Genomic DNA, 21,932 nt, shown 5'->3' with positions numbered 1-21,932 from the left:
TCAAGTCCCCTTCTCCGGCTCCGCCCCGTCTTCTGCCGGTCCCGCTAGCCTCAGGGCGGGTGCCGACTAGGATGCCGGGTGCGGGGTGGGGGGTTCAGGGTGCAGTGTACGGGGTTCAGCCCTGATCCCTGCCTGACAAATCCCTACCCCATTTGGATCACGCGCCCTTCTAAGGTAAGCCCCGCCCCGCCCACTGATGTCCTGCCCAGAGACTTAAGCCACAGCCTCTTCTGGCGGCTCCGCCCTGCCCATTCGTTCAGAGCCACGCCTCCGTTCCTCTCCAGGCCGCCCCACCTCCCTTATTTCTTTCCTCGTCCAGTAGCACCTCCCCAGTAGCTCTGTCCTCTGTGAGGCTCGGGCTTCCTCCCTCCCCAGACCCTCACCATTGCATTGAGAGACTTAAGGCTTGTTGTCGCGGGTGTTTTACAGCACTGAGCTTCAATACAACTTGCACTTTTATGGCTAACACGGCTAGGTATTTCCAGGGCCACATCACACAAATTCGGCCAAGGTCAAAGTCTGAGTGAGGTCCCGCCTCAGTCCTAGGTGCAACATCTGTCTGAGCTCCTGGAGTCCCCCACCCTCTCTCAAGCGGAGAAGGGGAGGAGGTCTCAGCTGTCCAGGCTCATGAGTAGAGCAGTACCCCTCTTGATCCAATGATCAGATGTCATGGCCCCAGATCGCAGGTCAATGCCGATGACAAAGGAGGCTCGGTCTGAGCTGCCTGCCCGGTTGGGATAGTAATAGCAGGGGCAGGAGTACATGCCTGGGGGAAAGGAGAGGAGGAGTCAGATCCTTGGAGCCTCCGGGAGAGCAGGGCAGGCGCGGGTGTGGGATGGGCTGGAGTAGAGAATGGGTTAGGTTCCAAACTAGGGACTGGGCAGGCAGGTCCTGCCTGGGGAGCTGTCCCACCCTTGGCGCTCTTCTTGCGGCTCTCTGCAGGCCGGAAGTGGATCGTGGGCATGAGGCAGACAAGCTGCATGGGCTCTGCCTCCACCAAGCAGGAGTTCTTCCGGTCCCAGCCAGCACCTTCCAGGTACAGGCCCCGGACCCAGACACCATCCTGGGGAGAAATGGGAGCAGGTCTGGGAGAAGCTAGACTTCAGTTGCCGGCGCCCCTGGCCTACTCCCTCTCTCCTCCCTTCTTGTCCAATTATTTCCCATTTTTGCTCAGAGCATCAAGCACAACTGGCTCCCACCTTAGGGGGATACACTAGGTTGCTGTCATCCACAGTGGAAACGATAAACTCCCAGGAGAGGCTGTCCACTGAAACCTGGGGGTTGAAGGTGAGATTAAGGGAGGACCCCGAAGAGGAGAACACATACATGGCCCCAGCAACATCCCCCTCACACTTTGTATATTGCTCACATTGTTTTGGCGAGCTGAAGACTGCAGCACAGCAGTGAGGAAGCCAGTGGGAAAGGTGAAACCAGACAACCAGAAGATCACAGGAGGCCGGGCCCGGCTGGCCCACAGCTCAAACTGCTCCACACGCATGGCCAAGTCCCGGGTCCAAGCAGCCAATGGCTTTTGTGAGGGGTATGCCTGGGGAAGGAGTGCGTGTGTATTCATTCATTTAGCCATGGATTCGAATCCATATTATTTATTTTGAGACAGAGTTTCACTCTTGTCACCCAGGCTGGAGTGCAGTGGTGCAATCTTGGCTCATTGCAACCTCCGCCTCCCGAGTTCAAGTGATTCTCCTGCCTCAGCCTCCCAAGTAGCTGGGATTACAGGCGCCCACCACCACGCCTGGCTAATTTTTGTATTTTTTAGTAGAGACGGGGTTTCACCATGTTGACCAGGCTGGTCTCAAACTCCGGAACTCAGGTGATCTACCCGCCTCGGCCTCCCAAAGTGCTGAGATTGCAGGCGTGAGCCACCGCGCCCAGCCCAAATCTTTATTTTGAGCCCCTGAAGCAGATATGAGAAGACTATGTGGTGTCAGCCCCTGTTCCCCAACTACAGGTGAACAAAACTCTCCAAAGCCGACTTCCAGGAAAAAGGCATACAATGACAGCTATTCATTAATAACAATGACTGCAGTAATATTAACCAGGTACCATTAACAAAGCACCTACTGAGTATGCACAATACTGGGAATCGTTAAAACATCCTTAGAGAGGTTAGTAATTTGCCCTAAGTCTGTAAGTTAATAAATTGTAAGAAGTCAGTCAATGAATGGCAAAGCCAGGTTTCAAACTTGAACCTATCTAACTTCAAAGTTTAGGCTCCCTACAGTTTGCTATATGCCTACCTAGAACCAGGAGACTGGGGGGTACAGGATTGAGAGGGGAGCTCATTGTTGGAGAAGGATCAACAATGGTATAATCTTGCCTTTCCCCAGAGTGGAGGAACGTGGGCATCAAAGATGCAATTGAAAATCTCTTCCAGGCTTGTAGACATGACGATGAGCCCCTGGATGCCTTTCTCTAGGTCTGTCAGTGAGAACCTGAGCAGGATGAGGTGGAGTGTTAGAGATGGGGTGGGCCTGGGAACGTCATTCTAGCCAGAAGGCGAAGGCCTCTCCTCACCCCCTCCCATGTTCTGCAGAGTTCCCGATCCGTCTTACAGGATGGTCTGCATCAGTGTGTTATATCTCTGGATCTCCTGCAGAAGGACCACATTGAGAGGGGAGGGGTCGAGAGCCAGCAGTTTTTGGGTCCCCTCATAGTCGATCATTTCAGGGATCTTCTGCTTCACATCAGCGGCCAACTCAAGGACCTGAGCAGGGAGGAGCTCTTGAGTGTAGCCCCCTCTTCTCATCACTTACCTCCCCTACCCTGCCACAGGCCGGGCTCTTTCTACCTTCTCTTCCCGGGTCTGGCCTCCAGCCCTGGTGGGTGTAATCTGAGGTTGCAAGGAAAGCAAAGTATCAAAGAGGGTTCGTGCCTCAGTGATCTGAGAGGCCACATCAGCATTGGGGTGCTGGCCAAAGGCCTCAGGGGGGTCCATGCCAGGCAATAAACTGATGTATTCCTTGTAAGAAGCCAGGCTCCCATCCTTGGGGATGAAATAAGTCTCCAGTGCTGACAACCTAGGGAGTCATAGCATAATTACTGCCACATTATGGGGACTCAGGCCTCAATGCCAGGCCAAGACCCCAAGCCTATGCATGTCCCATTTGTCCAGCCCCCTGCCCTGTTCCCCCTCCAAATCCCACAAACTCTGTCTTCTCCCAATTTCATGTCCTCTCCTCAAACATTTCCCCCACCCCGATCCCGCCACCTGGCTGGCTTGTGACCTCTGGCTCCCTGCCCAGTGCCACCTCCCCCTCACCGGTAGAAGGGAATTGATAGAGACTGGTCACAGAAGTAATCATTGATGTAGGTGGTCAGCAGGCGCCGGTCCCAGTCATCTGTGACATGTCCACCATAGTTGACGCCGGCAATGAGGTACTTAAGTGCATCCCAAGGTGTCTCCTCGTACTCATCCAGATAGAGGCTCAGCAAGTTCTCTGACACCTAGGCATGGTCCCAACCCAAGCCCCCATTCCCACAGAGTTATGGCAGGAAATCTGCCAATGGGGCTTCAACACAGGTTTTCTGCCCATGGATAGTCCCACAGGGGAGCCATGGGGTAGGAAGTATGAGGAGAGAGGGCTGGGATGAGGACCCCTAGCTAATACAAACCTCAAAGTCAGAGTCATTGAAGCCATAGATTATGTTCCAGCCAAGCTGCAGGAACTTTTTGCGTTCAAGTAATACAGAGTGGAAGAAACAGAGTGAAAACAGCAGCTTCTTGTATTTGGCAGGTTTGGAGCAGCGGGAAAACTGTGGTTCTGACATTAGTTGGTAAAGACGTGTCATGTTGGCCTTTAGGCCCTGGGGACAATGAAATACAAAGATGGGGTGACATGCATCATACTCAGACCTGCCACTAGCACCGCCATGTACAGTTGTGGAGGTTCTTCATTGCACAAAGGCACTGGCTGAAAGGATGAGTGGAGGCTGAAATGCAGCCCTTGATCTACGTGCCACAATCTGCATTCCTCCACAAGGCTGAGTGCCTTTCTCCAGTTCACAGACAGGAACTATATGGGCTTCCGGCAGCCCTGCCTTCTTGTCCCACCATTTTTTTTTTTTTTTTTTTTTTTGAGATGGAGTTTCATTCTTGTTGCCCAGGCTAGAGTGCAATGGCATGATCTCAGCTCCCTGCAACCTCCGCCTCCCGGATTCAAGGGATTCTCCTGCCTCAGCCTCCGGAGTAGCTGTGATTATAGGCGCCCGCCACCATGCCTGGCCAATTTTTTGTATTTTTAGTAGAGACAGGGTTTCACTATGTTGACCAGGCTGGTCTCAAACTCCTGACCTCAAGCGATCCACCCGCCTCAGCCTCCCAAAGTGCTGGGATTACAGGTGTGAGCCACCGCACCCGGCCGTCCCACCACTTTTGATCCTCTCAGCCCTGATCTTCTCAGTGGTAGGTAGGCCAGCGCAATTTGGGGTGCCAGAAAATATGAACAAAGATAAATACATACACATGCAACTAACAAAAATGTACAGAATTGTGTGCAAAGTTTAGTGTAGATTGAAAAGCCCATAATATATCATCAAGGAGGGATAGTCTATGTGACTGGCATTATTAGGCTCCATGAGCAAGCTGGGACTTGAACTAAGCCTTCCAAATGGAAAGGATATGACTAGGCTTGAGAGGACAGTCTTGCTTTCCTGGAGATGGAAGGAGTTGAATAGAGGCACCGAGGACAGAATAAAGTGAGAAGATGAGCCCGGCTGAAGTGAAGTGCAGGTGCTCAGGTGGAAAGAGGAGGGCCATGGATAGATGGAGATGCAATAAGAATAATGGATGTCGGGCTCATGCCTGTAATCTCAGCACTTTGGGAGGCTGAGGTGGGCAGATCACGAGGTCAGGAGTTTGAGACCAGCCTGGCCAATATGGTGAAACCCCTCTCTGCTAAAAATACAAAAATTAGCCAGGCATGGTGACACACACCTGTAGTCCCAGCTACTTGGGAGGCTGAGGCAGAAGAATTGCTTGAACCCAGGAGGCGGAAGTTTCAGTGAGCTGAGATCATGCCACTGCACTCCAGCCTGGGCTACAGAGTGAGACTCTGTCTCAGAAAAAAAAAAAAATGGTGAATGTTTGAGCCATTTGGACTTGATTCAACGGGCATCATGGAGCCACTCTCTATCTTGAGCAGGACCACGATCTGTTCAAACAGTGTTTTTTGTTTTTGTTTTTGTTTTTTGTTTTTTGTTTTTTTTGAGACGGAGTCTCGCTGTGTCTCCCAGGCTGGAGTGCAGTGGCGTGATCTCGGCTCACTGCAAGCTCCGCCTCCCGGGTTCACGCCATTCTCCCGCCTCAGCCTCCCAAGTAGCTGAGACTACAGGCGCCCGCCACCACGCCCGGCTAGTTTTTTGTATTTTTAGTAGAGACGGGGTTTCACCATGTTAGCCAGGATAGTCTCGATCTCCTGACCTCGTGATCCACCCGCCTCGGCCTCCCAAAGTGCTGGGATTACAGGCTTGAGCCACCGCGCCCGGCCCAAACAGCGTTTTAAAAAGACTTACCTATGACTGACAGAATGGAATAGTGAGAAATTTGAGGAATACTGGATAGCAGTAACAAAAATAATATGTGACTTTTTTAAAAATGCCATTTATGACATCAAGATATGTCAAGTACCCAGAAATAAATCCAATTAAAATGTATGATTATTTATGGAGAAAATCACAGAATTTTAGGCCAGGCATGGTGGCTCACACCTGTAATCTCAGCACTTTGGGAGGCCAAGATGGGAGGATCACTTGAGCCTCGGAGTTTGAGACCAACCTGGGCAACATAACAAGACTCTGTCTCTATTTAAAAAAAAAAAGGCCAGGCGCGGTGGCTCAAGCCTGTAATCCCAGCACTTTGGGAGGCCGAGATGGGCGGATCACGAGGTCAGGCGATCAAGACCATCCTGGCTAACACAGTGAAACCCTGTCTCTACCAAAAAAAATACAAAAAACTAGCCGGGCGAGGTGGCGGACACCTGTAGTCCCAGCTACTCGGGAGGCTGAGGCAGGAGAATGGCGTAAACCCAGGAGGCGGAGCTTGCAGTGAGCTGAGATCCGGTCACTGCACTCCAGCCTGGGCGACAGAGCCAGACTCCGTCTCAAAAAAAAAAAAGAAAAGAAAAAAAGAACATTACAGAATTTTATTAAAATAAAGAATAAATGAAGGCTGGGAACAGTGGCTCATGCCACCTGCAATCCCACTGTGCTATGATTGTACCACTGCACTTCAACCTAGGCTATAAAGCAAGACCCTCTCTCTCTAAAAAAAAAGAGGAAAAAATGAATAAATGGAGAGATATACTTACAGATTAGGAGCTTCATTGTCCTAAGGATGTCAATTTTCCCCAAATTGATCAATATAATTTTTTTTTGTAGGACAAACGAATTCTAAAATTTATATTGGAAAATAAAAGGTTAAGAATAGCCTGAAGAAGAATAAGGTAAGAGGATGTGCCTTACCAGCTATCAAGAATTATTATAAAACTATATGGTAATTAAGACTAAAATATATCAGCATAGCACTGTGGGTTACACCTGTAATCCCAGCAGTTTGGGAGGCTGAAGCGGAGGACAGCTTAAGCCCAGGAGTCCAAGACCAGCCTGGCCAACATGGTGAAACCCAGTCTCTACAAAAAAAATAAAAAATTAGCCAGAGTGGTGGCGCACACCTGTAAGGTGCGGGTGGGAGGATTGCTAGAGCCTGGGAGGCAGAGGTTGCAGTGAGCCAAGATGGTGCCAGTGCACTCCAGTCTGGGCCACAGAGCGAGACTCCATCCCAAACAAACAAACAAACAAAGACTAAAGTATTGATTCCAGGATAAAACAATTTGACCAATGAACAGAATAAAGGACGCTGAAACCCATACATATATGGAAACATGATTGAAGGCTGAGCAGGCACTATGGATCAGAAAGGTGCTTTCGTAGTATTTGAGAAGTGGTACTGGGAGAATTGGTTATCCAGGTAGAAATAAATAAAATTGGCTGGGCACAGTGGCTGATGCCTGTAATCCCAACACTTTGGAAGGCTGAGGTGGTTGGATCACCTGAGGTCAGAAGTTCGAGACCAGCCTGGTCAACATGGTGAAACCCCGTCTCTACAAAAAATAACAAAATTAGCTGGGCAGGGTGGCAGGTGCCTGTAATCTCAGCTACTCTGGAGACAGAGGCAAGAGAATCACCTGAACCCGGGAGGCGGAGATTGCTGTGAGCTGAGATTGCACCACTGCACTCCAGCCTGGGTGACAGAGCAAGACTCTGTCTCAAAAAAAAGCAAAACAAAACAAAAACAAAAGAAAATTGGACCTCTACCTGATACCACGTCACAAAAGTGAATTCCAAGTGATTAAAAACTTAAATGTGAAAGTCAAATTATAAATTTTTTGGAAGGCAAGTATAGGAGAGTACTTTTACAGTCTTAAAGTAAGCAAGGATTTCTTGAACAAGACAAAGGAGCACAAACCATTTAAAAAATGAAAGATAGCTAAATTCAACCTCATAAAAATTAAGAATTCTCTTCACCAAAAAACAGCATAAAAGAGAAGAGACAAACCACAAAACACATGACTGACAAAGGATTAGGATCTGGAATATACAAAGAACTACAAAACATGAAGAACATCATGAATGAATGTCAAGCACATAATGTTGAATGAAAAAAGCAAGTTGCAGAGAAACATACATACAATGGTTGCATTAGCAATACAAATGATAAAGCATTACGATAAAGAATCTCTAACTCCAGAGAAAAAGAAAAAAATTATAAAGAAAATGACAAATACAAGATTCAGAAGAGTGGTTTCCTCTGAGTAGGGAGGGAAAGTGATGAGACTGGGAAGAGGCACACCAGGACTTCAAAGAAAATGCTGGGATTTTTCTTTCTTAGAAGGATGATGGGCTGGGCATGGTGGCTCACACCTGTAATCCCAGCACCTCGGAAGGTTGAGGGGCGGATCGCCTGAGGTCAGGAGTTTGAGACCAGCCTGGCCAACATGATGAAACTCCATCTCTACTAAAAATACAAAAATTAGCCAGGTGTGGTGGTGTGCACCTGTAGTCCCAGCTACTCGGAGGCTGAGGCAGGAGAATCGCTTGAATCCGGGAGGCAGCTATTTCAGTGAGCCGAGATGGCGCCGCTACACTCCAGCCTGGGCGACAGAGCAAGACTCCATCTCAAAAAAAAAAAAAAAAAAAAAAAAAAAAAAGGATGATGGGCACACAGATATTCATGGAATCGTGATCCTTTATAACTTGCATATATTTTATAAATCTTCTTTTGTATCTACTTACTAGCTAGCTTTTAAAAAGACGGGATAACAGGAAATGACCCAGGAATATACTCCAGGACTATACCCCAAACTGGCAACTGGTGGCTGTGAATACAGGGACTTTCTTATTTGAAGTAAAACTCAGGCCAGGGCCGGGCGCGGTGGCTCACGCCTGTAATCCCTGTAATCCCAGCACTTTGGGAGGCTGAGGTGGGCAGATCACCTGAGGTCAGGAGTTTGAGACCAGCCTGGCCAACATGGCGAAACCCTGTCTCTACTAAAAATGGAAAAATTAGCAGGGCTTAGTGGCGCGCACCTGAAATCCCAGCTACGCGGGTGCCTGAGACAGGAGAATTTCTTGAACCTGGGAGGCAGAACCCAGGCTGCAGTGCAATGGCACAATCTGGGCTCCCTGCAACCTCCACTTCTAGCTGGGATTATCACACCTGAACTCCATATCTCACCTTCCTGAGCTCAGGTGATCCACCTGTTTCAGCCTCCCCAAATGCTGGGATTACAGGTGTGAGCCACCACACCCAGCCTCAGCCACCATGCCTGGCCGCGACTGTTTCTAAAAATATATCCTGTCTCTAAACACAATCACATTCTGAGTCTTGGGGGTTGGGATAAAAAAGAGTGTGAAACAAATGTGCTATTGTGGTGCTGGTGTGCCAAGAAGTGCTTTGTAATCTGATGGCAATTCAGAGCTGGAACTGACTTTGGTGCTGGTGCCAGAGATGGGATTAGAGTTGAAATAATGAAAAGGACAATTTCACCGGGCGTGGTGGCTCACGCCTGTAATCCCAGCACTTTGGGAGGCCGAGGCGGGCGGATCATGAGGTCAGGAGATCAAGACCATCCTGGCTAACACGGTTAAATTCTGTCTTTACTAAAAATACAAAAAAGTAGCTGGGCGTGGTGGCGGGCGCCTGTAATCCCAGCTACTTGGGAGGCTGAGGCAGGAGAATGGCATGAACCTGGGAAGCGGAGCTTGCAGTGAGCCGAGATCGCGCCACTGCACTCCAGTCCGGGTGACAGAGTGAGACTCCATCTCAAAAACAAAAAGAAAAAAAAAAAAGAAAGAAAGGAAAGGACAGTTTCTCCAACAACTTGTGAAAGGAGAAAATGTAGAATGAGAAACGTTGGGCTAGGACTGAGGGTCCCTCCCCTCTTTGGCCCTCCCCTCTTAGTCCTTAGGTCAAGGTGTAAGTATTGCAATCTGGCCACAGGCAGAGGAAAAAGAAACACAGAAGTAACAAATGATATGTCAGGAGACAGTGGGGAAAGCAGGAGCGATGTGTCAGGGAGCCAGGGAAAGGGACAGTCAACTGTGGCAGCTGCCCCAAGTGGCCAAGGAGGATTAAGAATGATAAAAGGCACCCATGCGTGATTCAAACAGCTCTTATCTGTTGAGGATGATACATACTGGTTCATGTGCTTTTCACAGGGTGAGCAAAAAGGATTTTGATCTTGACTAAGAGCAATGAAAAGCTACTAAAATAGTTTAAGCAGGGGTGAGTGGGTGAAGCGCAGTGACACGGCAGGTTTTAGAGGGTGGTGATGATTGCATTTGGTGATGAGCTTGTGATACTGGAGATAAAAATTTCAGTAGAGTTGGAGGAAAGGAAGGGCAAAGAGGCAGGAAGTGTGATATTTGGAAGAGAATGTAAGGAAATGGTGGGAGGCAGGAAGGTTCTGAGGTATAAAAGAATGAATTTGGAGACCCAACTACCCAAACTCTGGCTCTGGAATACTTATTTACTCTTTCCGTATCTCAGTTTCCTATCTTTAAAATGGGGGTAACAGTATTCACCTTGCACGATGTGTGTGTGCACGCACGCATATTAAACGAGTTAATAAACATAAAAAACTTAGAACAGTGCCTGGCACATGATAATCCCTCAAGAAATGTTAGATATTACTATTGTGTTCTAGGAGTTTGGCACAAACAGAAGAGGAATGAGGTGGAATTTTTTGAGGACAATCAAATCAAAGCATGTTGTTGTTAGGTTGAGCCCTCTCTCTGGTGCTGGCAGGTGGTAAGGTGGACCAGATGGCCCTGCTGATGCTCTTTGTCTATGACCACATACCTTTGGTGGCTCTGTGGTCATCTTGATGCTGGCCTGCAAGATTGAGATAGGGAAGTCTGGGTGGGGGCTGGAGCTGAGCCAGAGGCGGAAGGATGGATGAGGGTCCTCCACCTGCAGCTGCTCCACCAGCTTGTCCAGATTAGGCATCCAAGACAGTGACAGGTGGCAGTTTGCCAGGAACACCCAATGTCCTGCAAGGAGATGCCAGGCTCAGTGGGAATCATTTCCTAAGCCCTGCCTGTCCTCATGCTTTCCACCTGGTATTGGGGCGGGGGTGCTAGCGGGGCCGAACACTCAGATCTGCCACTTCTGGAACCCTCTGTAGAAGTGGGAGGTACAGGGACAGTAGTGTATTTGAGGTTGGCAGTTCTAAGGACAAGGACTGGGCTGAAGATGGGGGTGAAAGAAAGGATGGACACCAACCCTGAGTAACACCCTCTCGGAGGAGTCGGGCAGCGATAGGGGCCTGGCCCTGGCCCAGGGACAGGGCGTGGAAGCGCTGGGCCATGCCTGTGTGCTCTGCCAGCTGGAGCAGGGCACTGGTGGGGTCCACACCAGGGGACAGGATGAACACGAGTGGGGATCGTGGGGTTGAATCCTCCATCACCTGCCAGAAGCACAGGTACAGCATTAGGCAGAAGGCCACGTGACCGAAGTGGGAGAGAGAGATGCAGGAGACTGAAACAGAGCTAGGAAGGCAGGAAAGACCCAGGGGCCGTGGAGACAAGGAAGCTGAGCCACCGACCAACTTCATATTCAGCACAGGCGGCTCGATGAAGCGGGAACCAAGGTTGGTGACGATGAAGGAGGTCACGCAGAAGGCCACGCGGTCCTGGCGCAGGGAGCGGACGATCAGCATCCGTTGCATTTCGTTGCAGGCATTTTCCCACTCACCTGGGGACGAGGTGAGTCATTGCAGGGAGAGGGAGTGAGTCTGGAAGAGCGGGGAATCCAGACAACAGGGCACCTGCCGGGAATGTGCTCTGGGCCAGGAGGCCGGCACCAGCTGGGAGAGGGGATGGGGGACAACGGGAAGGGCAGGCATGCGGCTGAGTGGAGGGAAGCAGAAAGTGAGAGTGGGGTACAGATGCCTGGTACCTGGCAGCATTGCCTTCTCCGGGGCAGCATGGGTATACCACAGGTGCCAGTCACGAGGGTACTGCTCAAAGGAGTTCATGAGTCCGTGGAAGTTGGTCAGTTTGTCCAGCTCTGTGATGTTGTCCCAGTAGGCGTCTGCAAGCCAGCTCGTACATGGGTTGTCCATTTGGCCCTCCCGATCCAGGACCTGGTGGGAGTGGGAGAAACAGAAAGGGATGGACTTGGGAATACTTCAAAAGAAGAGTGATCTTTTTCTCCTTTCTGTCTCTCTCTCTCTCTGTTTCTCTCTCTCTCGGTGGGAAAGCCAAAATGGAGGTTTTTTTGTTTTGTTTTGTTTTTCTTTTTTTCTTTTTTTTTGAGATGGAGTCTCATTCTTGTCACCTAGGCCAGAGTGCAATGGTGCAATCTCGGCTCACTGCAACCTCTAACCCCCAGGTTCAAGCTATTCTCCTGCCTCAGGCTCTGGAATAGCTGAGATTACAGGTGCACACCACCACACCCAGCTAATTATTGTATTTTTAGTACAGATGGGGTTTCACCGTATTGACCAGGCTGGTCTTGAACTCCTGATCTCAGGTGACCCACCCTCCTCGGCCTCCCAAAGTGCTGGGGTTACAGGTGTGAGCCACCGCGCCCGGCCCAAAATGGGTTTTGTATGAGAGTGAAGAGATGAATACAGGGATCCTGGGGAATAAACGTGGGGGTCTAGGACTCAGACCCTGCCCTTAGCCCTCACGGTTCAAATTTAGGAAGCTGGCGCCCTCTGCTGGTTGCCTGGTAATAATGTCTCCAACCTAATGACTTCTTGGTAGCCTGGCCTTCAAAGAAGCACAAACTGTTTACACATTCATTTGCTCACTCGCTTATTCATTCTTCTTAACAAACATTTATTGTTCACCAACTATGCATTTTAATCATTGGGATGCATTACTGAGCAAAATGGAAAATATCTCTGCCCTTGGGGATTTTGTTTTCTAACATGGGATTGTGAACCCATGGGCGGACTATGAACCAAAAACGTAACAAATAAGTAAATTATCTAGTATAGCAAAGATGGCAGTGCTATGGAAAAATAGGATACTCTGAGGAGGGTAAGGGAGACTGGTTGTGTTGAGGGGAGTTTGAAGTATAAATAAGAAGATCTAGGTCGCACTGAGGTGAGGTTTGAAGGAGATGAGAGACGGCCAGGTGCACACGCCGGGGAGTAGGCTTCCAGCAGAAGGCACAGCCACGCGAAGGCCCCGAGGTGAGACGTGCCAGGGGGGTTGGGGAGGGCATTGAGGCCTGCGTGGCTGGAGTGGAGTGGGGGCTGTGTGGTGGGAGGTGGCACCTGCCATTGGGAGCCCGTCACAATGGCATCCACTTTAAAAGGACCTCTCAGGCCGGGCAAAGTGGTTCACACCTATAATCCCAGCACTTTGGGAGGCTGAGGTGGGAGGATCACTTGAGCCCAGGAGTTCGAGATCAGCCTAGGTAACATGGTGGGACGCCGCCTCTACAAAAACTACAAAAATTAGCCAGGCGTTGGTGGCACAGGCCTGTGGTCCCAGCTATTCCAGAGGCTGAGGTGGGAGGATGGCTTGAGCCCGGGAGGTCGAGGCTGCAGTGAGCCAAGATCACTGCCCCTGCAGTCCAGCCTGAGTGACAGAGCGTGACCTCTCTGGTTGCTGTGTGGAGAGTTTGGCGTGAGAGGCGGGAAGTGAAGGTGGGAAAAGTAAAGAAAATGTTGTCGAGGAGGGCGGGAGAGTGCAGTATGGTTGTCCAGAAGCCTTAAGGGCCTCCTTGGGGTTCATGATCATGGACTTAAAGCGTGTTCAGTCACTGTGGATGTGTTCTTCCCCGGCCATGTTCAGTGCACGGGCCACATAGGGACAGCGGGGTAGAGGAGCTGGAGCTAGCCAGAGTGATAGATGCAACAGAGAGAGGAGGAAAACGGGGGTTGAGGAACCTGTGAGGGAGAGATTGTGAGGGCGACCATGGAACTCACGCTAGGGAAGGAGTGTCTTGAAAGGCAGTAAAAAAGTGGCAAAATCAGGCCAATCTGTGGGTCACAGGTGAGACATGCCACAAAGCCCAGCCTGTGCTGAGTGCAAAGGGGCGCATAGCAAGTCACCTCCGCAGCCCCAGGGAGCTCACCATGCACCTGATGCTGGCCTGGATTTTCTCAGCTCACTCACTGATGCCGTGGGCCTGACCCTCTGGGTCTGGAGTCCTTGACACACTTGACCTTGACCATCCCCAACCTTGACCATCCCATCCTGGGATGTGCTCTCTGCCCAACTCACCACACCCCCACGTAGAAAGAAGTTGTATTCATCCATGTTGAGCTTGCCAGCAGTCTCCAATATTTTGGCACACATATGAAAACTGAATAGTAGTTTGTGGCGTTCAAAAAGGGTACGGCAGGTGTACCTGGGAGAAAGGCAGGGAGGAGGGAGGGACAGGATGGAATGGGGGCTGATGCTCCACACGAATGCTATGATCCTACTATCACACAGCCTCACACAGAGGACCTCACCAGCCTCTAATCCTCACCTCCTGGAAACAGCCAAGGACTCAGGGGCCTAGAGATAATAATTTCCCAGAGTTCACTTATTATTATTACTTTTTGAGACTGAGTTTCGCTCTTGTCGCCCAGGCTGGAGTGCAATGGCACGATCTTGGCTCACTGCAACCTCGGCCTCCCAGGTGCAAGCAATTCTCCTGCCTCAGCCTCCCGAGTAGCTGGGATTACAGGCGTCCATCACCACGCCTGGCTAATTTTTGTATTTTTAGTAGAGACAGGGTTTCACCAGGTTGGCCAGGCTGGTCTTGAACTCCTGACCTCAGGTGAGCCGCCCACCTCAGCCTCCCAAAGTGCTGGGATTACAGGAGCGAGCCAACGTGCCCAGCCATTCACTTATAATTAGTCATTCAGTTCCATTAAAAAAACAAACATTCATTTTTCCCCTACTATCTTGCCAGGCACTCTGCTAGGTCCTGAAGACACAAAGATGAATAAGCCGCAGTCTCGGAGAGGACAGAGAGGCTATTGGTTATGATGTCCCTGCCTGCTGGACTCAGGGAAAGTTTCCAAGAGGAGCTGCTCCAAGGTGCAGCAGAGTTTTCTGGTGGCATGGGAGAGGCAGAGAGGTCACAGCATCAGCAAAAGCATGAGATGGGCACAGCATGCAGGGCAGTCAGGGATGCTCAGGCACCCAGTGCAAGGTGGGAAAGGTGAGGCTGAGGCAGGAGAAGGCCAGGTCATGAGGGCTTTCGTGGGCCACCTGGATCAAGCAACCAACCACTGGCAGTCAGACCTGGGACGCAGCATGGTTGGATTTGCTCAGGTGGGCAATGCAGGAGGGTAGGTTGAGAGGGACAGTGGGTAGAGGCAGGAGGACCTCTAGAAGACCATTGTGCAACTCAGAAAAAAGGATCACCAGGGCCAGAGCTAAAGTACAGCCAAGCAGTGGGAAGATGGGGAGGGAACAGTTTGCAGAAATATTCATGAACAAAACCCGGTGAGTGCTTTGTTTTTTTTGTTTGTTTGTTTTTGTTTTTTTTTTGTTTTTTGAGACGGAGTCTCGCTCTGTCGCCCAGGCTGGAGTGCAGTGGCTGGATCTCAGCTCACTGCAAGCTCCGCCTCCCGGGTTCACGCCATTCTCCTGCCTCAGCCTCCCGAGTAGCTGGGACTACAGGCGCCCGCCACCTCGCCTGGCTAGTTTTTTTGTATTTTTTAGTAGAGACGGGGTTTCACCGGGTTAGCCAGGATGGTCTCGATCTCCTGACCTCGTGATCCGCCCGTCTCGGCCTCCCAAAGTGCTGGGATTACAGGCTTGAGCCACCGCGCCCAGCCCCCGGTGAGTGCTTTGAAAGGGAAGAGTCAAGGATAGCTCCCAGTTTTTGCCAGGCATGGTGGCTCACGCCTGTAATCCCAACACTGTGGGAGACCATGGCAGGAGGATCCCATGAGCTCAGGAGTTGGAGACAAGCCAGGGCAACATAGGGAGACCCTGTCTGTACAAATAAAAATTATAAAAAATAAAGGATAACTCCCCATTTCTGGCTACGGTGACTGGGTCGTGGGCGTTGGTGCCATCCAAGGATGAGGAACCTGAAGAGGGAAGAGAATGAGTTGGATCTGAAGCGAGTTGAGCTTGAAGGGTCTGTGGGATGTCAGGGTAGAGAAGTCCAGTTCCTTGCTACTCAAATGTGATCCACAGACCAGGAGCAGTGGCAGCCCCTGGGAGCTTGTTAGAGTTGCAGAACCCCAGGCCCCACCCCAGACCTGCCAAATCCTAACCAGTATTTTCACAAGATTGCCAGTGTGCTACCTGCCCGTTAACGTTTGGACAGTGCTGGTATCGCCAACAGTTGTGTAGACAAGTCCAGTGCTCAAGGGAGGGCTACAGACAGAAGATGGGGAATCGTCAGCCCACAGGTGATGGTTAAGCCATGAGAGCGAGGAGCTATCGGGAGGACATGTGCCGAGGGACAGCAGCGGGCTGAGAGCCGCAGCGCGGGAAAGCATGAAGGCACAGTGGCCCGAAGAACCACGACCACTCGGCCTCCGGGCTGGGGCATATTGGGGGCACCCTCAGACCTGTAGACAGCGTAGGTGTGGTAGTCGTTCAGATAGTCAATGCGGTCCTCCAGCTTATTGCTGCGGTGGCTCTTGTCGATGCTGAGGATGAAGAGGCTGATGTAGGCATCCAGTGAGAACTGGTACATGGGGTCGATGCAGCCCATATCATTGAGCACGAAGAACAGGATTGATGCCCGCTGGGCACACGGGCGGTAAGCCTGCCAGCGGGGGAGTGGAATCAGGGCCACCGAGGGACATGGCAGGGAGCAGGGGCTCAGGGAAGGAGGGGTCTCGAGCCGTCATGATGGAGTTGCATCTTGGATGGCTGGCGGGAGGCAGGGCTGGAGGGCCAGGAGCTTACCTCCCGGGCCAAGTCAATGTTGATCTCTGTGGTCTCACTGGTCTCCAGCTGCTCAGTCACCTCTGTGGCCGTAATCTTGGAGGTCTGCAGCGTGTTCACCAGCTGCACGTCATCCAGCAGGGAGCCGGTGGCCTCATTCAGCAGCCTAGGGGGAGGCCCAGAGGCACATGGAGCAAGGGGTTAGGGGGACCAGGCTCCCTGGGATGCTGTCGTGCCTGGGGTAGACTGGGTAGAGGCTGTCTGGGAGTAGACCTGTGGGGCGGTGGGAGGGGGAGGCAGGGCCTCACCGCAGGATCTCATCCTCCAGCTCCTTGAGCTTCCTCTTGCCAGCCGCGATGTTGATGACCAGTGAGTCCTTCTGCTCCTCCAGCTCAGGCCGCTCCTTCCTCACCACGATGCCCAGCAGCTGGGCCTCCAGGCCCTGGGGCATCAGCACTCACAGTGAGGGGCTCTCACCCCTTTGACCTTCACCTTCCTCATCCCTTTCCACCTCGAAAGACCCATCATCCTCAGCTGCCCAAACAAGCTTATCCCTTTTCTCAATCCTTCCCAATTCTTCCTGCTTCACCCTAGCTCAGTCTGGACCTCAGTCTGCACCCACCTGTTCTTTAACAGCAAAGTTAACGATGGTGGTCTTGGCTGAGGTCTCTGGGCTGTAGTGGGGGTTGGAGAGCTTGGTGGTGATGTAGAAACGGAAACTGGTATTGTATTCCACCTCCTTATCGCCAATGCGCATCAACAGCCGACCACCTGCATCCACAGAAGGGTCAGGGGCAAGGACTCCATGTGACAGGTACCGGCTAACCCGTCCCCCACCGGCATCCAGGGGCAGTGACTCGGCCTGTCCTAAGGCCCCAGCCCAGGGCTGTCTGAACAGAGGGACAGGTAAGAACAGGACACAGTCAGAGAGCCAGTCCTTCCCTCCCTGGCATCCCACTCGGCTGGTCTTGGGGACTTGTCCTGACCGATTCGGGCTACAGATTTGTTGAGCACGGGGTTGAGTGTGGGGTCCAGATATTCCTGCACATTCTGAAGTAGCACAGGGTATCCAAACTGAATGGCGTTTTCTAGGATTCGCAGGTAATCGCTCATCTGCAGGTCAATGATCTTCAGGCCCTAGAGAGCAAGGGGGAAGGTGAAGGAACACTGCGGGAGAGGTGGGGCCTCAGGAAGAGGGGGACTAATCCGGCCCCCCAGCCTCACACCTGGCCTCCTTCCATGTTCTTAATCCATTTCAGGGCCTGGGCCTGAGGGTCGATCATCAGTGCCCACCTGGAGGGGGAGTACAGGTCAGAAGCGAGGCCCTCTCTCCCACGCCACCCCCACGCCCAGCAGCACCTTACCTGTTGCCTCGGGTGACGATGATGCCGTTCTCCGTGGAGAAGGCATCTGAGGGCAACCCTTGGATGTTCCAGTCCCGGACTCTGGTAGGATTGGACAGGAAGTTATCAATGGCGAAGGAAGGGGAGCAAGGAACCTGAAGCTCCCAGATCTGAGGAGAGAAAGGCCCCAAGCTTTAACTTGAAGAGCTGAGCCCAGCAGCCCCTGCGTCTTCACGCTATCTCTTAATATTTCCAGAGGTCCTGCCCCCAGCCCTGGTTTCAGAGCTCGCTTATCATACCTGAGCCCCATCTCACCTTCCGGATCCAGATTTGGTTGACAATCTCATCCCGGTAGTTGGTCAGGAAAGGTCCCATGTAGGACAGGAAGGCAGCTGCCAGGAGACAGTCCCCGACCAGGTAGCCCAGGTCCTCCTCCAGGCCCTGGCGGACAGGAGGGAGGGTAAGCCTGCCTGGGCCCCGGCACTCTGGGAGACTCTTGGAATGCTTTTGAAGGCACCCTCCTCTGGACACTGTCTAGTTCAAAGAGGTTCTTTCCTTCCCCTAAACCTTTGCGTCCTGACAACTCTAGCCTGGTTCTAATTACTTTCGAGTTCTCTATCTCTAATGGCAATGTTTACATTCTGGTGATAAGGCCCAACCCTTTTGCGAAGCCAGGAGCTCACTGAGAGCAGAAACAGGATGTGCCATGTCTGTTTTCTATCTGGTCGGTGGGCTACATCAAGAGTCCTTGTGTGTGCTTCACAGCCCTATCCAAACACTGAAGCAGATCCTTAATGGTGCTAAAAGCCTTTCCTTCCATTGCTCTCACCAAAGGTGTGCAGGAGGACAGGAAGAGCTCCCACACCTCAGTTCTTAGAGTTCCCTATACCCAGGTGTCCCGGTTTTCCCTGACTGCCCCTTAAGCTAAAAGGGATGGGTCTCTTGGAAGTGGTGAGCAGAGGGAAAGGACACCAGGTGGTATAGTCGATCTCACCTGGACTGTCTCCTCCCATCTGGCCTTCTCGCCTGCCAACCCCGACACCAGCATCCCGGCTCGCTCCAGCTTCAGCTCCATCTCTTCAGACTTCTTGCGAAGCTCCTCCTTCTGTGCCAGCTTCTCGTCGTACTGTTTCTTCAACATCTCCAGTTTCTCAGCTACCTGGGAGAGATTGGAGTTTAGCGCATCAAACACAGGGCTTGCAGCCAGATTGTTCTCGTTCACATCATGACTCTGCCATTTTGTAGCTTTGTTAATCTCTTTGAGCCTCAAAGAGATTTGTTTCCTCATGTTGTAAAAGAATACCTACTCTATAGGGTTGTCGTGAAGAGTAAATTGAGATAAAATACACGTGATGAGGTGAATTTTCTTCCCCTTCCTTCCACCACCCTTTCCTAGAAACCGGAAACTACGTGGTAGTTTCTGGGTAGCTGGGTAGGGGGCAGAGACCTCTTAAAGCAAAATAAAACCACACATGAGGCAGGTGGCTCACGCCTGTAATCCCAGCACTTTGGGAGGCCGAGGCGGGCGGATCACCTGAAGTTGGGAGTTCGAGACTAGCCTGATCAACATGGAGAAACCCCGTCTCTACTAAAAATACAAAATTAGCTGGGTGTGGTGGCTCATGCCTGTAGTCCCAGCTACTGGGGAGACTGAGGCACGAGAATCGCTTGAACCCGGGAGGCAGAGGTTGGGGTGAGCCGAGATCATGCCATTGCACTCCAGCCTGGGCAACAAGAGTGAAACTCTGTCTCAAAACCAACCAACAAACAACCACACAAGATAGATTGGCAAGTGAAGTCCAGACAGCACATAAATGACTGCCACTCCATGCCAGAGGCCATACCTAAGGTGGAACCTTGAAAAGGGAAGAAAAAGCGAGAAATGAACCCAAAAGCTGTTAGAGGGAGACTCCATTCGAGACAAAGGGCTGGCTGGGTGTGGTGGCTCATGCCTGTAATCCCAATACTTTGGCAAGCCAAGGCAGAAGGATCACTTGGGGCCAGGAGCTTGAGACCAGCCTAGGCGACATGGTGAGACCTCACCTCCATTCAAAAATAGGAAATAAGAACAAAAATAAAAAGACAAAGGACCAAGTCCAAGGTCCCACACTAGAGATGGAGGCCTGGGCAGAGCTTCGTATAGTACCCCTCTCAAGTCATTGCCACCTGTGGACTCTGTTGAGGTTAGAATGAATATATATTCACTGAAATCTGAAAGATAGAACTGATAGAGCCTTGTCCCAAGATCTGTATATGTGTATGATCCTGTATGTGTATCTGACCGGCCAACAGCAGTTGTGCCTGGATACAGACTGTATCACTGTCCTCTTCATCATGAGGAATATGGGGTGGGGGGTTACACATAGCATTTATATGATACATGTTCCCTTTCCTGCTGCCACCTCACTGGGAAAGGCAGCCCACAATCGTGGAAATAGTTCCACTACTAGAAAGTAGTAGCTCTGCTTTAACTGAGTGATTCTGGTAAGTTTCAACCTTTCGGAGCCTCGCCAGGGTTGCTGTGGGTAAGGGTGATGTGGGCTGTGGCATGGTGTGAGGCACACAGCAAGCAAGCCTTACCTGGCCCAAGCACTTGGAAATGGGAGAGATCACTCTCCAAAAAATATTCTTTAAAACAACGTGGAGGGCCAGGTGCGATGGCTCACGCCTGTAATCCCAGCACTTTGGGAGGCCAAGGCAGGCAGATCACGAGGTCAGGAGTTCGAGACCACCCTGACCACTATGGTGAAATCCCATCTCTACTAAAAGTACAAAAATTAGCCAGGCATGGTGGCGGGTGCCCGTAGTCCCGGCTACTCGGGAGGCTGAGGCAGAAGAATTGCTTGAACCCGGGAGGCGGAGGTTGCGGTGAGCCGAGATCCCGCCACTACACTCCAGCCTGGTGACAGAGCAAGACTCCATCTCAAGAAAAAAAAAAAATGTGGAGATTCAAAGTGTCACCTTCTAGGGAGTGTCTGAATCTGCTGTGATTCTGGGGGCTGCCCGAAAAAATAAAAACAAGTAAAAATAAAGTGTCACCTTCCAAGGACACTAGGTTCAGCCTTGGTAGTGACCTGATAGACACCATTAACACCTAAAGAAGGAAGGTATCACTCAGGAGGCACGTGCTCATCTGGCCATTCAGAAGAACACTTGCTGGGAGCCAGCAGGGGTTGCGCCGCAACCCCACACGTGGGTGTGGGGTCTAACCCTGAGGGAGCCGATGCTTCAGGGGTCTTCGCTCCAACACCTGCCAGTCACCAGGATCATGTGATCCAGCTGGGCCCACCCTCATCACCAACATTCTGACTGTAATTTCACTTGTGGAGATTTGTCAATAGGGAGGCATCCAGGCTGCTCGATAGTTCTTTTCATTTTGTTTTGTTCGTTTCTCTCTTTTTTTTTTTTTTTTTGAGATGGAGTCTCGCTCTGTCGCCCAGGCTGGAGTGCAGTGGCCAGATCTCAGCTCACTGCAAGCTCCGCCTCCCGGGTTCACGCCATTCTCCTGCCTCAGCCTCCCGGGTAGCTGGGACTACAGGCGCCCGCCACCTCGCCCGGCTAGTTTTTTGTATTTTTTAGTAGAGACGGGGTTTCACCGTGTTAGCCAGGGTGGTCTCCATCTCCTGACCTCGTGATCCGCCCGTCTCAGCCTCCCAAAGTGCTGGGATTACAGGCTTGAGCCACCGCGCCCGGCCATTATTATTATACTTTAAGTTCTAGGGTACATGTGCACAACGTGCAGGTTTGTTACATATGTATACTTGTGCCATGTTGGTGTGCTGCACCCATCAACTCGTCAACAGTTATATTTTTTATAGACAGTTTTTTTTTTATAGACAGTTCTATATTTCATTATTTATTTTATGTGCAGTGGTGGTGTTGTCATTGTTTATTTCTTATACAAGAAATACATGTGGCCGGGTCTGGTGGCTCATGGCTGTAATCCCAGCACTTTGGGAGGCCGAGGCGGGCAGATCACGAGGTCAGGAGTTCGAGACCAGCCTGGCCAATCTCTCTTTTTTTTTTTCCTCAAAAAAAAGAAAGAAAGAAAAGAAAAGAAATACATGCACGAGATTAAAACCTAAATGACGTAAAAGAGGTTACAGGAAAAGTAGCATCTAGACCATCTTTCCCACAGCCAGACTTCTTCCTCTGAGGCAAACTACTTTGTTTGTTTGTTTATTTTGAGACGGAGTCTCGTTCTTG

The 21,932-nt window shown here is 51.1% G+C and overlaps 1 protein-coding gene and 1 long non-coding RNA gene across 3 annotated transcripts in view; one reads left to right on the top strand and one right to left on the bottom strand.

The window, feature by feature from the left end:
• Positions 1-414: 414 nt before the first annotated feature.
• DNAH2 (dynein axonemal heavy chain 2) overlaps positions 415-21,932 on the bottom strand; it is a 121,537-nt gene continuing 100,019 nt past the window's right edge. For both annotated transcript variants that reach the window (XM_077970201.1, XM_077970202.1), the window contains 23 exons: positions 18,721-18,885; positions 18,042-18,167; positions 17,748-17,896; positions 17,610-17,676; positions 17,370-17,520; positions 17,006-17,154; positions 16,692-16,825; positions 16,405-16,549; positions 16,062-16,261; positions 13,762-13,888; positions 11,477-11,663; positions 11,124-11,272; positions 10,802-10,985; positions 10,379-10,569; positions 3,634-3,825; positions 3,281-3,465; positions 2,810-3,038; positions 2,574-2,725; positions 2,339-2,453; positions 1,370-1,546; positions 1,200-1,274; positions 913-1,063; positions 415-766 (listed from right to left, as the gene is read on the bottom strand). In XM_077970201.1, coding sequence (XP_077826327.1) covers positions 612-766; positions 913-1,063; positions 1,200-1,274; positions 1,370-1,546; positions 2,339-2,453; positions 2,574-2,725; positions 2,810-3,038; positions 3,281-3,465; positions 3,634-3,825; positions 10,379-10,569; positions 10,802-10,985; positions 11,124-11,272; positions 11,477-11,663; positions 13,762-13,888; positions 16,062-16,261; positions 16,405-16,549; positions 16,692-16,825; positions 17,006-17,154; positions 17,370-17,520; positions 17,610-17,676; positions 17,748-17,896; positions 18,042-18,167; positions 18,721-18,885 — 3,555 coding nt within the window. In that variant the 3' untranslated portion in view covers positions 415-611. The remainder of the gene's footprint in view (positions 767-912; positions 1,064-1,199; positions 1,275-1,369; positions 1,547-2,338; positions 2,454-2,573; positions 2,726-2,809; positions 3,039-3,280; positions 3,466-3,633; positions 3,826-10,378; positions 10,570-10,801; positions 10,986-11,123; positions 11,273-11,476; positions 11,664-13,761; positions 13,889-16,061; positions 16,262-16,404; positions 16,550-16,691; positions 16,826-17,005; positions 17,155-17,369; positions 17,521-17,609; positions 17,677-17,747; positions 17,897-18,041; positions 18,168-18,720; positions 18,886-21,932) is intronic.
• Positions 10,641-21,932, top strand: part of LOC144335308 (uncharacterized) — a 31,827-nt gene continuing 20,535 nt past the window's right edge. Inside the window, exon 1 of the long non-coding RNA XR_013406082.1 lies at positions 10,641-11,283. This is a non-coding gene — a long non-coding RNA (uncharacterized LOC144335308). The remainder of the gene's footprint in view (positions 11,284-21,932) is intronic.

The sequence above is a fragment of the Macaca mulatta genome, chromosome 16 (genome assembly GCF_049350105.2).
Source record: "Macaca mulatta isolate MMU2019108-1 chromosome 16, T2T-MMU8v2.0, whole genome shotgun sequence".
NCBI lineage: Eukaryota > Metazoa > Chordata > Mammalia > Primates > Cercopithecidae > Macaca > Macaca mulatta.
This window is presented reverse-complemented; position numbering and strand designations above follow the sequence as displayed.